The following is a 15,656-nucleotide window of genomic DNA, read 5'->3' as shown; positions in this document are numbered from 1 at the left end:
CATGCAGGTGGATGACTCAGTGGTGGCCCAGAACATGCATGAGACCCTACTGGAAGCCATGAAAGCCCTGAGTGAGGAGTTCCGCCAACGCAGCAAGTCCCAGTCCAATTCTGGGCCAGGTGGGGGAGCCACCGCCTCCAACCCCATCAGCGTCCCCTCGCGACGCCACCATCCCAACCCACCCCCCAGCCAGGTAGGCTTCACCCGTAGGCCTCGCACCGAGCCGCCCGGAGGGTCTGGAACAGGCGGCAACAGCGCAAACGCATCACCCACCCCCCGCCACAGTTTCCCCAGGTCAGGCACAGCCAGTGATGGGGGTAAAGGAGAAGAAGGGGTGGGGGGAGCGTGCGGAGGTGTAGGTCAGAGTTCCAGTCCTACCACCAATGGGTCCTGCTCCACCACGCCCATCCTCAGGTCCAAGTTGGCCCGTTCTGCCTCCACCCCAACCAAGAACAACTCCCTGAGCCTGATGCGCTCCATCTCCACCCCAGCTCCCTCCCCAGGTCCTAGCTTGTCCTCCAGCTCCAGCCACTGCTCTGAGTTTGGCGTAGTGGTGGGTGCAACCGGAGGAGGTGGAGGAGCAACAGGGACCGGTGCCTACAGCCGCCTCCACTCCCACAACGCCTCCGTGTCCGGCTCCCCCAGTGATTATGGCTCCTCGGATGAGTACGGCTCCAGCCCTGGGGAGCACTCTGCCCCCTCCCCCAACATGCCAGGAGGGTCAGCCAGGTCAGGCCGTTATCAATCCCTGGATGACGAGGCTGCTAACTACATCCTAATGTGCCAGCGTGGTGGTGGTGGAGCTCCAACATCTGGCTCTCTGCCTGCCGGAGCATCCAGCTCAGCCCCTTCTCACCAGCCCCAGACCAGGAGGGTCCTGCGGCGCTCCTCTAGCCGGGAATGTGAAGCCGAGAGGCAGTTGCTGAGCAAGCGGGCGTCCCTGCCTCCCATGGCCCTGGAGCGCCTGGCCCCGCGACCCCACAGGGGGGAGGAGGAGCAGGATGAAGATGTGGCGGACTACGCCATCATGTCCCGCAGCACCAGCGGGGATTCCTTCACCACCTGCGTCTCCTCACAAAGAGACTCTGAGATGAGCCCCGGTGGAGGAGGGGGATACCTGGACGTGGCTGTAGAGTTGGTTGGTAGTGGAGTTATAGTGCGGGATAACGGCTATATGTCCATGCTACCGGGAGGAGTTACCCAACCTCCAGTCTCCCTCACCCACTCGCTTTCCGTCTCTGACTCTGAGTCCAAGCCAGCGGATGACTACATGGCCATGACGCCTAACAACAGCGTGTCCCCCCCACAGCAGATCCGGCCCCCTCCTGGCTCTGGCGACGGCTACATGATGATGTCACCCAACAGCAGCTGCTCTCCGGACCAGCGTGGCTGCCTGGGAGGTGTGGCCTGGGTGGACAGCAGCAGCGCCGACAGCCGGGCGGGCAGCGACTACATGAACATGTCTCCCATCAGCATCCGCTCGGCCAACAGCAGCCCCCCTCCCCCCGAGCAACCCCCTCAGACAGACCACCACCCCTCACTGCAGGCCCCCAAGATGGTCTACTCCTACTACTCACTGCCCCGCTCCTACAAACACACGCCACCTGGTGGACACTTTGAGGACGGTCCCGGCCGAGGCAGGAGGCCCAATGGGAGCAGTGATGTTAGAGGAGTTGGCAGGGCGGTGGTGGTTCGTCAGGACCCCAATTTGGGTGCAGTCCAAGGTCGCCACCTGTCCCTCTCCTCGTCCTCATACTCCTCCAGCTCTGCCAGCAGTGAGAGCCTAGGGGAGAACGAGGACAGGGCTCTCCAGGGAGCAGGGTCCTCAGGTGGGGGAGCTCACTCTAAAGACATGGGGCTCCTCCAGCAGAGACGGGCAGCCCCCAAGCAGGGCCAGCAGGGGGGACCCAGGACCCGGCCTGTCAGCCTGTTTGTGGACGTGTCCAAAGCAAACACCCTCCCCAGGGTCCGTGAGAACCCCCTCCCCCCAGAGCCCAAGAGCCCAGGGGAGTACGTCAGCATTGAATTCAAGGGAGATCAAAGCGCCAGAGGAGGGCCAGGAGGTGGGGGAGGGAGGGGACTCAGACACGGGATGTCCCTGCCTCACGGCTCCAGCCAGCACCCTTCACACCGGGCTGCCTCTTGCCTGGGGGGGTTCATGCCCCTCCCCCGAAGCCCCTCCACCCCCCAGACCCCCATCATGCCCCTTACCCCTCCATCCGCCTCAGAATATGTCAACATGGACCTGCGGCCCTCACCGTCCCCCTCTCCCCTCTCCCTGACACCACTGAGCTTCCCAACCTTCCCCACCCCACCAACGCCCCCTCCAATGATCCTGGTCCCCAAGGCCCACGACGAGTACAGGGTGGCCCTTCAGCAGCAAGGCGGGACAGAGGGTGCTGAAGCGGGGCCCAGGACAAACAGACAGACTACCCATGTAGTGGTGACTCAATCAGAGTCCCCTACCTCCTGCGGGGACTATACAGAGATGGCCTTCAGCCTGAAAAACAACACCGTCCCCAGCTCCACGTCCAACAACACCTTCCCCAAAGCCCCCTCCCCAGCCAGGCCCGATCCCCCAGTCCCTGTCGTCACCCTGGGCCTGGACTTCCCCCTGCCTAAACCTGGGCCCAACCCGGACCACGGTGCTAAAGTGATCCGGGCCGACCCCCAGGGCCGCAGGCGCCACTGCTCCGAAACCTTCCTCGCCTCCCCCTCTCTCCCTCCCCCCTCCTCCAACTCATCCTCTGCTGCCTCTCTCTTCCCGGAGCAAGCCCAGGCCGTGGCTCGCCGGCTTGGGTTTGAGGGCATGCTGTGGGGAAATGGAGTGTCGGCCGAGCATCTCCCCTCGCAGTTCCTCCACCCTGGGCCTGGCATACCCGCTGCCCAGGCTTTGTCCATGGAGCAAGGCCTTAACTACATAGACTTGGACTTGGCCAACAAAGAGAGCCCTCATTCAGCCTTAGATGGGTCCTCAACCATACAGGCTATCCCCCCTCGCCTCTACTCGTCCGTACTGAATGGGGGGGGCGGGGTGGGGTTGTCCGGGGCGGGCATCGGGGGTAGTGGCGGCTCCAACCTCAACACCTATGCCAGCATTGACTTCTACAAGTCAGAAGAGCTGCGGACGCATCCGAACGGAAACAAAGACGGTACAGGTGAGAGTTCATTTCTACTCCTTATGCCATATTTGGGGGGAAGGTCTAAATGTCCTCTCTCTGTGATGTTTTGTGTACAGCTTTGGTTGCGCTCCTGCTCCTCTTCCTATGCCACCCCTCTCTTTCGCTCACTCTCTCTTTCTCTCTCTCCCCCCCCATCTCTCTCTCTCTCCTGTCTCCTGCTGCTACTGTCTACATTTTTCAGATGAAACGGTGGCATTTCAGATTCTGTCCATCTATGCTTATATGCAGGCCCACCTGGTGCTGGATTACCCAGCAGTCACCACAAGCACACACACACGCCAATCAGGTCTTTGTTACTGTCTATTTACGCCTAAATGAGAAGAGATATGGTGAGTCTGCTATCTTTAGCTAAGTACATACGGTTTTTATCTTAGTACATATTTATGTAAGTTTATTAGCAGGAAATGGCTTCAAAATGGAAATGTGGAAAAAAGTAAATAGTTGGACTCACACTCAATATCACTGGCTGACATGGGAACGGCAGGGTAGCCTAGTGGTTAGAGCATTGGACTAGTAACCGAAAGGTTGCAAGTTCAAATCTGTCGTTCTGCACCTGAACAGGCAGTTAACCCACTGTTCCTAGGCTGTCATTGAAAATAAGAATTTGTTCTTAACTGACTTGCCTGGTTAAATAAAGGTAAAATAAATAGATGTAGCTTATAACTCCTATCCTAGCCTTGCACTTAGACAAATGTTCTCTTAGCCAGAATTGGCTCGTTAGAGAAGTCTGTCTATTTAAATAGACCCCAGTTAAACCCTGAGTGGGGATTTATAAACCAGATTGGGTAGTGAAGTGCTGAGTCGCGCTAGGCTAGCTAGCTTTCAAACAGTGGGCCTTTATGGAGAACGTTACCACCGTTAGCTAGCCTCCACAGTAGGTATTTTGGGGAAATCTATGGCTGTGCGTGTTAGCATGGTCGCGTCAGCGAGGCAGCGTGGGGCAGAATGTTACACGTTGGCTGGGAATGTTGAGAGGGGGCCAGTGTTTCACTACCGCAAACTGTTCCCAAATCAAATGCCTCTGTGCAGTGTCCCCTCCTCCCTTCATCCCTCCAGTCTATTCCGCCTCCCCCTTTTTCTTCCTCCAATAAATGACCCTTTTGTTCGGGTGTTTCTGCCGTGGTGTCTCTCTCTCTAACTTACACTCTCCTGTCTTTCTCCTCTCTCTCCTGTCTCTCTAACTTACTCTCTCACTCAGTCACTCATTCAGTCACTCACTCACACTCTCTCTTTCTCTCTCTCCCTTTCCCTCTAACTTACTCTCTCCTGTCTCTCGCTCTCTATTTCTCTCCTCACTGTCTTTCTTTCCTCTCACGATCTCTTTCTTTCACTTCTTTCCCCTCCATCTCTCTCTTCTCTTTTTTCACATTGTCTCGCTCCATCCCAGAACGATGAGTCCCCCTCTTATTGAGAAGAGAGGAAAGAAACTAGGATAGAGAGATTTAATGAAGGAGAGAGAGAATGAGAGATGTTGTGGAGTACCCAAAAGTACAGATTGATCCTTAGACTACGGCGCGGTTTGGAAGCAATGAATCGTTTCGTCTGTGCATTTATTTAGGCCTAAAAATGTTTGGTCAACTAACTCCATGGTAATTGTGGGGAATTTATTTTCTGGCAGGCTCGTGTGTGTGTGTGTGTGTGTGTGTGTGTGTGTGTGTGTGTGTGTGTGTGTGTGTGTGTGTGTGTGTGTGTGTGTGTGTGTGTGTGTGTGTGTGTGTGTGTGTGTGTGTGTGTGTGTGTGTGTGTGTGTGTGTGTGTGTGTGAGATGCAAACTAGTCACTTTTCGGCGAAATTCACCGTTTTGAATCCAAAATAGATGATTTGTGTAGATCCGATGCGAAAAGTGGGGTGGGGGGTTGGATCACTACTGGCTGTAACGAACGAGTGATGCGCGTTTGGCGCAATACTGGCTGTATCCAAGGCTCAGCCCATCGTTCACATAACAACAGAATGCAGCATGCATTGGTTCGAATCCAGTGTGGCTAAATGCTTATGCTTCTAGATCCGACAGTGCAGCAGCATCTAACAGGTAATATCTAACAATTCCACAACAAAACCTAATACACACAATCTAGTAAAGGAATGGGATGAGAATATATGAGTATAAAATATATGGATGAGCAGTGACAGAGCGGCTAAGATGCAATATATGGTAAAGAATATATAGTGAAGGATAAAGTATATACATATGAGATGAGTAATGTGAGATATGTAAACATTCTTAAAGTGGCATTATTAAAGTGACTAGTGTTCCATTAATTCAAGTGGCCAATGATATCAAGTCAGTAGGTATGCAGCCACCTCTCTGTGCTAGTGGTGGCTGTATAACAATCTGATGGCCTTGAAATATAAGCTGTTTTTCAGTCTCCCGCTCCCAGCTTTGATGCACCTGTACTGACCTCGCCTTCTGGATGGAAGCAGGGTGAACAGGTAGTGGCTTGCGCCTTCTTCACCACACTGTCTGTGTGCGTGGACCATTTCAGTTTGTTGTTGATATGTACACCGAGGAACTTTCCACCTTCTCCACTGATGTCCCATTGATGTGGATAGGGGCTGCTCCCTCTGCAGTTTCCTGAAGTCCACAATCATCTCTTTTGATTTGCTGACATTGAGAGGTTATTTTCCTGACACCACACTCCGAGGGCCCTCACCTCCTCCCTATTGTGTCGTCTGCAAAATTGAGTTGAAGGGATGCGTGGCCACGCAGTCATGGGTGAACAGGGAGTACAGGAGAGGGCTGAGAACGCACCCTTGTGGGGCCCTAGTGTTGAGGATCAGCGAAGTGGAGATATTTTTTCCTACCTTCACCACTTGGGGGCGGCCCGTCAGGAAGTCCAGGACCCAGTTGCACAGGGCAGGGTCGGGACCCAGGGTCTCAATCTTAATGATGAGTTTGGAGGGCACTATGGTGTTGAATGCTGAGGTGTAGTCAAAGGAAAAGCATTCTTACATAGGTATTCCTAACTACACTGTTTGTATTCGGTCATGTTTCCAGTCGCCTTGCCATGATTAAATGTGGTGGTACATGCTTTCAGTTTTGCGCGAATGCTGCCATCAATCCCCGGTTTCTGGTTAGGGTAGGTTTTAATAGTCTCTGTGTACAACATCTATACACTTCCTTATAAACTTGCTCACTAAGTCAGCGTATACGTCAATGTTATTGTCTGAGGCTACCCGGAACATATCCCAGTCCATGCGATCGAAACAACAATCGTGAAGCGTGGAATCCGATTGGTCAGACCAGCGTTGGATAGACCTAAGCATGGGCGCTTCCTGTTTTTAGTTTCTGCCTATAAGAGGGGAGCAACAAGATAGAATCATGGTCAGATTTGACAAATGGACGGTGGTCGAGTGCGTTACTCGCTTGTGTACTGCAATCGATATGCTGATAGAATTTAGGTATCCTTGTTCTCAGATTAGTTTTGTTAAAATCCCCAGCTACAATACATGCAGCCTCATGATATATGGTTTCCAGTTTGCGTAAAGTCCAGTGAAGTTTCTTGATGGCTGTCTTGGAATCCGCTTGTGGGGGGATATACAGTTGAAGTTGGAAGTTTACATACCCCTTAGCCAAAAACATTTTAACTCAGTTTTTCACAATTCCTAACATTTAATCCTAGTAAAAATTCCCTGTCTTATGTCAGTTATGATCACCACTTTATTTTAAGAATGTGAAATGTCAGAATAATAGCAGAGAATGATTTATTTCAGCTTTTATTTCTTTCATCACATTCCCAGTGGGTCAGAATTTTACATACACTCAATTAGTATTTGGTAGCATTGCCTTTAAATGGTTTAACTTGGGTCAAATGTTTCGGGTAGCCTTCCCACAGCTTCCCACAATAAGTTGTGTGAATTTTGGCCCATTCCTCCTGACAGAGCTGGTGTAACTGAGTCAAGTTTGTAGGCCTCCTTGCTCACACACTCTTTTTCAGTTCTGCCCACACATTTTCTATGGGATTGAGGTCAGGGCTTTGTGATGGCCACTCCAATACCTTGACTTTGTTGTCCTTAAAACTTCTTGACGCACCCTATCCCGTTAGCGGGATCATTTTCATAAACACCCACTGAATTGCAGCGCGCCATATTCAAATAAAATTACTAAACATATTTAATTTTCATGAAATCACAAGTGCAATAAAGCAAAACACAGCTTAGCTTGTTGTTAATCCACCTGTCGTGTCAGATTTTGAAAATATGCTTTACAGCGAAAGCAATCCAAGCGTTTGTGTGAGTTTATCGATCACTAGACAAAACATTATGAACACCTAGCATCAAAGCAGCTTGGTCACGAAAATCAGAAAAGCAATCAAATTAATCGCTTACCTTTGATCTTCGGATGTTTTCACTCACGAGACTCCCAGTTACACAATAAATGTTCCTTTTATATCCAAAATACCTCAATTTGTTTGGCGCATTATGTTCAGAAATCCACAGGCTTGAGCGGTCACGACATCGCCGACGAAAATTCCAAATAGTATCCGTAATGTCCACAGAAACATGTCAAACGTTTTTTATAATCAATCCTCTGGTTGTTTTTAAAATATATAATCGATAATAAATAAATTGGGACAATCGCTTTTTCAATAGGAGAGGGAGAGACAATGGCTGCCCCACTCAAACTCATGCGAACACCCAGCTATCCACTGACGCAATGTTATCTTTCTCGCTCATTTTTCTAAATAAAAGCCTGAAACTATGTCTAAAGACTTGACACCTTGAGGAAGCGATAGGAAAAGGAATCTGGTTGATATCCCTTTAAATGGAACAAAGGCAGGCTATGGAACATGGAGCTTTCAAAATAGAAGCCACTTCCTGGTTTGATTTTCCTCAGGTTTTCGCCTGCAATATCAGTTCTGTTATACTCAGACAATATTTTGACAGTTTTGGAAACTTTAGAGTTTTCTATCCTCATCTGACAATTATATGCATATTCTAGTTTCTAGGCCTGAGAAATAGGCTGTTTCAAATGGGTACGTTTTTCATCCAAAAAATCAAAATACTGCCCCCTACACTCAACAAGTTAAGCCATTTTGCCACAACTTTGGAAGTATGCTTGGGGTCATTGTCCATTTGGAAGACCCATTTGTGACCAAGCTTTAACTTCCTGACTGATGTCTTGAGATGTTGCTTCAATATATCCACCAAATTTTCCTGCCTCATGATGCCATCTATTTTGTGAAGTGCACCAGTCCCCTCCTGCAGAAAATCACCCCCACAACATGATGCTCCCAACCCCGTGCTTCACGGTTGGGATGGTGTTCTTCGGCTTGCAAGCCTCCTCCTTTTTCCTCCAAACATAACGATGGACATTATGGCCAAACAGTTCTATTTTTGTTTCATCAGACCAGAGGACATTTCTCCAGAAAGTACGATCTTTGTCCCCATGTGCAGTTGCAAACTGTAGTCTGGCTTTTTTATGGCGGTTTTGGAGCAGTGGCTTCTACCATGCTGAGCAGCCTTTCAGGTTTTGTCGGTATAGGACTCATTTTACTGTGGATATAGATGCTTTTGTACCTGTTTCCTCCAGCATCTTCACATGGTCCTTTGCTGTTGTTCTGGGATTGATTTGCACTTTTCGCACCAAAGAAGTTAATCTCTAGGAGACAGAACGCGTCTCCTTCCTGAGTGGTATGACGGCTGCGTGGTCACATCGTGTTTATACTTCCGTACTATTGTTTGTACAGATGAACGTGGTACCTTCAGGCATTTGGAAATTGCTCCCAAGGATGAACCAGGCTTGTGGAGGTCTACATTTGTTTTCTGAGGTCTTGGCTGATTTCTTTAGATTTTCCCATGATGTCAAGCGAAGAGGCACTGAGTTTGAAGGTAGGTCTTGAAATGCATCCACAGATACACCTACAATTGATTCAAATGATGTCAATTAGCCCATCAGAAGCTTCTAAAGCCGTAACATCATTTTCTGGAATTTTCCAAGCTGTTTAAAGGCACAATCAACTTAGTGTATGTAAACTTCTGACCCACTGGAATTGTGATACAGTGAAATAATCTATCTGTCTAATCAATTGTTGGAAAAATTACTTGTCATACACAAAGTAGATGTCCTAACTGACTTGCCAAAACTATAGTTTGTTAACAAGAAATTAGTTGGAGTGGTTGAAAAACGAGTTTTAATGACTCCAACCTAAGTGTATGTAAACTTCTGACTTCAACTGTACATGGCTGTGACGATAACCGAGGAGAGTTCTCTTGGGAGATCATACAGGTTGCATTTGTTTTGAGGAATTCTAGGTCAGATGAACAAAAGGACTTGAGTTCTTGTATGTTGTTACAATTACACAATGAGTCTTTAATCATGAATGTGTGTGTGTGTGTTTTGTGTGTGGTATGTATGCTCTTAGTACAGCCTCAAGGGTTCATTGAGTCCATGGGAGAGCTTCCCAAACTTTAACAGCACATGACTGCAAATTGACACTAGAAAATGCAGGAGACCCCACTTTGAAAAATGATATTCCCGAGTTGCTGGGTGTTTGCAACACACAACAACATGAATGTGCATCCTAATAGTAGTTGAAACTAAGAAAGTTCTATTCTATAACCATTTGAAGAGATTACAGATTTTCTCAGGGGACCCCATTTCAACTTTTGGTGACCCCACATGGGGTTCCGACCCCAGATTTGGGAACCACTGATCTAGAGTGTGATCATTTAATGTGTTGTTTAATGGGAGCTCATACTGTAAATGATTTAGATGACGACTGCACACATGTCCCTTCCTGAAGCAAACAACCGTGTGGTTCCACCTCATGTCTGTGTGTTTCAACTACAGCACCTGGAGAAAGGTTATTTCAAACTGAGTTGGATGGATGGAATGAGTGCATGTGTTTACCAAGGAGTGAATCACGTTTTTTTTCCCCTAAAAAGTCTGATGGGAATCAAATCACCCTGTAGGCCATGCCAACATGTTCCAGTAAGACCTGACTCTATTAACCTTCTCATCACAATGTCGCTACTTGCCCCTCTATCCTTGCTCATTTGAAATAAACTACCAATGCTAAACCGACATCTAGCCCCTACCCACTGTGAGTTGCCCCCAACCACTAACACAGGATCTGATACTTTTCAACCTTTTCATTTCAACAAATCATATTTTATCTCCCTAAAGAGGTGGCACAAAAACTCAGACTAGTGAGACACAAAACAGTGCAAGAAATTAGGTAAAACAGTGCAAGAATTGAGGTCACTGCCCATTTGGTATAACCTGGTCTAGCCGGTATACATGCCAGTAGCATGTCGCTGCCCAGTAACACTTTGTAACGCTACTCTGCTTCCTGGCAAGCCTGAGGGTGACATGGCATGTTGGCAGCTCCTTTGAAAGCCCCATGCCACGTGTGGAATTCCTGCTTGCTCGGGGGACACACACACACACACACACAACGGGGTACACACACTTGGGAGGGAGGGGAACAATAAGAACCATTTACCCAAATCTAACTCGCTCTCCCTCACCCTCTCTCTCTCTCACACACACTCACTCACTCACACAGAGAGAGAGAGATCTGGCCTTGCCTCACTGTGCTGTGGTGGCTGCTCATCCTGTGGTAAGTGCCTCAAGAGATGTGAGGGATAGAGGGAAGTTGATCCGAGGTAGTTTAGAAGTATTTAATCCATCTCCCCCTCCCTCTGCACCCCCCACCAGAAAGAATGGCTCTCATTGTTGGAGTTATATTAGATCTGCCACCCAATACACACACACACACACACACACACCCTCTCTCTCTCATACACACACGCATAGTGCCCTGACCGTCACCAGCGGAGTTCCATTTAGAGACAGTTTTACATAACAGGACTAGCCCATAACCCATGGTTCCCCTGGATTACAGGACAGAATACTCAGACTAACAGACTGAACAAGTCTACTCTGTCATTTCATCCCTGACCTGTAACCATAGCGATGCTTATTTATATGCTCCCAGTATTTTAACTCTCCTTTTGGACTTGTTGTATGATGACTGCCATCAGTGCACAGCATGTGTACTGCGTTTGGTATTAAAAAAATACCCTACCTTTTTACATAGTAGTGTAAGACTTGCAGACTACAGCATCTGACTAGATATGTCATACAATCAGTTTTCCTTTGGTGACATTTTGACACTAAAAACATACAGAGATGTTACCAATACTCAACGCGACACAATTCAAAAGGTATTTCCGAAACGGTCAAATAAAGTGTTACTACGGGAGGTTTTGAATATTGTACAGCTCACCAATTGAATCACATGCATCACTCCCTGCCTTCTCATGGATCATACCGAAACAGGTTGTTATGAAATGAATGCTGCTACAGATATTGCGTGACACGATCCGTTTTGATAACGGCTCCACATTCTTCCACTGTCAAATGTTAGGCTAGTTTCTCTAATTTAGGGCATGCGTTCGTTCACATGTAGAATCTGGATTCGACTGTACTTTTGGTTTCTATTTCTAAGGCCAACATTTCCATGTCACTCACATGGCTATAGACGTCTGGTCCTGGAGATCCTTGGGGACCAGATCCAGTGGTTGTTACTGGCTCAGAAATGGTTCAAGTCAACAGAAGAGAGATGGAGATTAGACTGTTTTGTAATCCTCTGTCTAGTTCTACCCATTTATATCCCGCTGTGATCTACTGTAATGTATTCTCCCCCATGTGCCAGGCCTGTACACCACGCTCAACAGCCCACCGCAGATTATACACAGCCTATATTGGGTAAAATGTAAGCTCTGTAATGGATTTACCTCTAATCTAGATATAGTACTGATTACTGTTGGCAGTGTTGCAGTTCTCTTAAAACAATGAATGTCCTAATCGTGTCTATGGCAGAATTAGCCTGGAAGTTCCACTGTTTTATAAATCTAAAATACAATATAAATACATTATATAGTCACTATATATTTCTAATGTAGCAGAACCGAACCCAGCTCAACCTCTTCCTGTTTTAGTCATGTGTTGTTTCCTGTTAGGGCTTGAACATCTGTCCTATTGCCATCTACAAATGATACTGGATATTGCTTTCCACAACTCAGTAGCTACCTAGTAGCTACAGCACTCTACTCAACCAGTGATCTCACGGTACAGATACGCATGTTACAGTCTTGTATGAAACCATGTCAAGGATTTTTTAAATTTTTTATTTAAAGCTCCCTGTTGTTATCCTGTGTTGGTCTGAGTCTCCTGTAAAGTACACAGTGGTGTGCATCCCTAATGGCATCCTATTCCCTATGGGTCCTGGTCAGAAGTAGTGTACTATATAGGACAGGTATTCCCAAACTGTGGAACGCTTACCCCCAGGGGTACGCGCAATGCCGTTGGGGGTACGCGCAAGACGCCACTTGGGTACACCTCAGCATCCACCGAGAGGCTCTTGCTGCCAAGGGAATGCCTGACCGCTTGAAAGATGTTTTGGACACTACAGTGAAAATGGTTAACTTTGTTAAAGCAAGGCCACTGAACGCTCGTGCATTTTCTGCATTATGCAATGATATGGGCAGCGACCATGTAACACTTTTACAACATACAGAAGTGCGCTGGTTATCAAGGGGCAGAGTATTGACACGTCTTGTTGAATTGAGAGACGAGCTTAACGTTTTCTTTACGAACCATAATTTTCACTTGTCTGACCGCTTGCATGATGACGATCTTCTCACGCGACTGGCCTATCTGGGTGATGTTTTTTCTCGCCTGATTGATCTGAATCTGGAGTGCGGGACAAAATTGAGGCTATGATTAAGAAGTTGCCGCTCGTCGCTGTCTGCATTAACAAGGACAACACACAGGTCTTTCCATCATTGTATGATGTTTTGCGTGCAAATGAGCCCAAGTTTACGGACAATGTCGAATGTGATATAGCAAAGCACCTGAGTGAGTTGGGTGCGCAATTTACGCAGGTCATCCATTTCGGTAAAGTACATGAAACAACTGGATTCATTATCCCTTTCATGCCCTGCCTCCAGTCCACTTGCCGATATCTGAACAAGAGAGCCTCATCGAAATTACAACGAGGTTCTGTGAAAATGTAATTTAATCAGAAGCCACTGCCAGATTTCAGAATTGGACTGCGCTCAGAGTATCCTACCCTTGGCAAATCACACTGTTAAGACGCTGATGCCCTTTGCAACCACATATCTATGTGAGAGTGGATTCTCGCCCCTCAGTAGCATGAAAAATAAATGCAGGCACAGACTGTGTGGGAAAATGAATTAAGACTGAGACTCTCTCCAATATAACCCAACATTGCAGAGTTATGTGCATCCTTTCAAGCACACCCTTCTCAGTAACCTGTGGTGAGTTATTCACCATTTTCGATGAACAAATAAAGTTGTGTAAGATGGCTAAATAAAGAGCAAAATTATTGATTATTATTTGTGCCCTGGTCCTATAAGAGCTCTATGTCACTTCCCATGAGCCGGGTTGTGATTTAAACTCACACTCTTATGTTTAATAAATATATCATATAGTGTTTGTGGCAGGCTTACAATGATGGCAAAAAAAACATTTGAGAGTGTGCTGACCCTGGTGCTAGAGGGTGTATGCAGCTGGAGGTTGAATGTTTGAAGGGGTACGGGACTATCAAATGTTGGAGAACCACTGCTATAGGGAATGTGATTACAGTTGGAACGCAGTAGTGTTTGGGTGAGCACCACATTCCATTTAGTGACATCATCTCTCCAGTTCTCTCATTACACCACATTGTCATGAATCCAGTTGAATGTTCGTGAAGTAGCTCAATGTACCCCTACATGGGTTGACCACAACCCAAACCAAAATCCCTGGGAGTGGGTGATCTAAACCACACACACAGCAACAGTCAGCAAAACAACGCGGTGCTGCAGCTTTCAACATCAGGGCACCATACGGTCCCAGTCCACACTGGAACACAACACAGTAGAGGTCGACCTATTAATCGGATCGGCCGATTTTTAATTAGGGCCGATTTCAAGTTTTCATAACAAATCTGTATTTTTAGAAGTCTTTTTTTACACCTTTAGTTAAAGAGGCAAGTCAGTTAAGAACACATTCTTATTTTCAATGACGGCCATGGAATTGTGGGTTTACTGCCTCGTTCAGGGGCAGAACGACAGATTTTTACCTTGTCTGCTCAGGGATTCAGTCTTGCAACCTTACGGTTAACTAGTCCAACGCTCTAACATCCTGCCGTACGAGGAGCCTGCCTGTTACACGAATGCAGTAAGAAGCCAAGTTAAGTTGATAGCTAGCATTAAACTTATCTTATAAAAAACAATCCATCATCACTAGTTATAACTACACATGGTTGATAATATTACTAGTTTATCTAGCCCTGTCCTGCGGTGTGCATTTGCGAAAAAGGACTGTTGTTGCTCCAACATGTACCTAACCATAAACATCAATGCCTTTCTTAAAATCAATACACAGAAGTATATATTTTTAAACCTGCATATTTAGCTAAAAGAAATCTAGGTTAGCAGGCAATATTAACCAGGTGAAATTGTGTCACTTCTCTTGCGTTTATTGCACGCAGAGTCAGGGTATATGCAACAGTTTGGGCCGCCTGGCTCATTGCGAACTAATTTGCCAGAATGTTATGTAATTATGACATAACATTGAAGGTTGTGCAATGTAACAGCAATATTTAGACTTGGGGATGCCATCCATTAGAGAAAATACTGAACGGTTCCGTATTTCACTGAAAGAATAAACGTTTTGTTTTCGAAATGATCGTTTCCGGATTCGACCATATTAATGACCTATGGCTCGTATTTCTGTGTGTTATTGTGTTATAATTAAGTCTGTGATTTGATAGAGCAGTCTGACTGAGCAATGGTAGGCACCAGCAGGCTCGTAAGCATTCATTCAAACAACACTTTCTTGCGTGTATTTTGCCAGCAGCTCTTTGCAATGCTTCAAGCATTGCGCTGTTTATGACTTCAAGCCTGTCAATGGAAATGGCAAGCTAGTTAGCGGGGTGCGCGCTAATAGCGTTTCAAACGTCACTCGCTCTGAGACTTGGAGTAGTTGTTCCCCTTGCTCTGCATGGGTAACGCTGCTTCGAGGGTGGCTGTTATCGATGTGTTCCTGGTTCGAGCCCAGGTAGCGGCGAGGAGAGGGATGGAAGCTATTCTGTTACACTGGCAATACTAAAGTGCCTATATGAACATCCAATAGTCAAAGGTATATGAAATACAAATCGTATAGAGAGAAATAGTCCTGTAATTCCTATAATAACTACAACCTAAAACCTCTTACCTGGGAATATTGAAGACTCATGTTAAAAGGAACCACCAGCTTTCATATGTTCTGAGCAAGGAACTTAAACATTAGCTTTCTTACATGGCACATATTGCACTTTTAATTTCTTCTCCAACACTTTGTTTTTGCATTATTTAAACCAAATTGAACATGTTTCATTATTTATTTGAGGGGAAAATGATTTTATTGATGTATTGTATTAAGTTAAAATAAGTGTTCATTCAGTATTGTTGTAATTGTCA

The 15,656-nt window shown here is 46.8% G+C and overlaps 1 protein-coding gene across 3 annotated transcripts in view; it reads left to right on the top strand.

The window, feature by feature from the left end:
• The window catches only part of LOC109897022 (insulin receptor substrate 1-B), an 83,267-nt gene that overhangs the window by 38,169 nt on the left and 29,442 nt on the right, over positions 1–15,656 (top strand). For 2 of the 3 annotated variants that reach the window (XR_004211054.1, XM_020491512.2), the window contains exon 3: positions 8–3,158. Coding sequence is in view for 2 of the 3 variants with exons in the window: in XM_020491512.2 (XP_020347101.1) it covers positions 8–3,158 (3,151 nt within the window). In the remaining variant the exon portion in view is untranslated. Of the gene's footprint in view, positions 1–7; positions 3,159–3,363; positions 3,622–15,656 lie in introns of those variants that run through there. The other variant, XM_031832313.1, reaches the window with a different exon arrangement.

This window comes from Oncorhynchus kisutch, linkage group LG9 (genome assembly GCF_002021735.2).
Source record: "Oncorhynchus kisutch isolate 150728-3 linkage group LG9, Okis_V2, whole genome shotgun sequence".
NCBI classification, from domain to species: domain Eukaryota; kingdom Metazoa; phylum Chordata; class Actinopteri; order Salmoniformes; family Salmonidae; genus Oncorhynchus; species Oncorhynchus kisutch.
The sequence above is the reverse complement of the archived record's forward strand: the minus strand, read 5'-3'. Positions and strand labels throughout refer to the sequence as shown.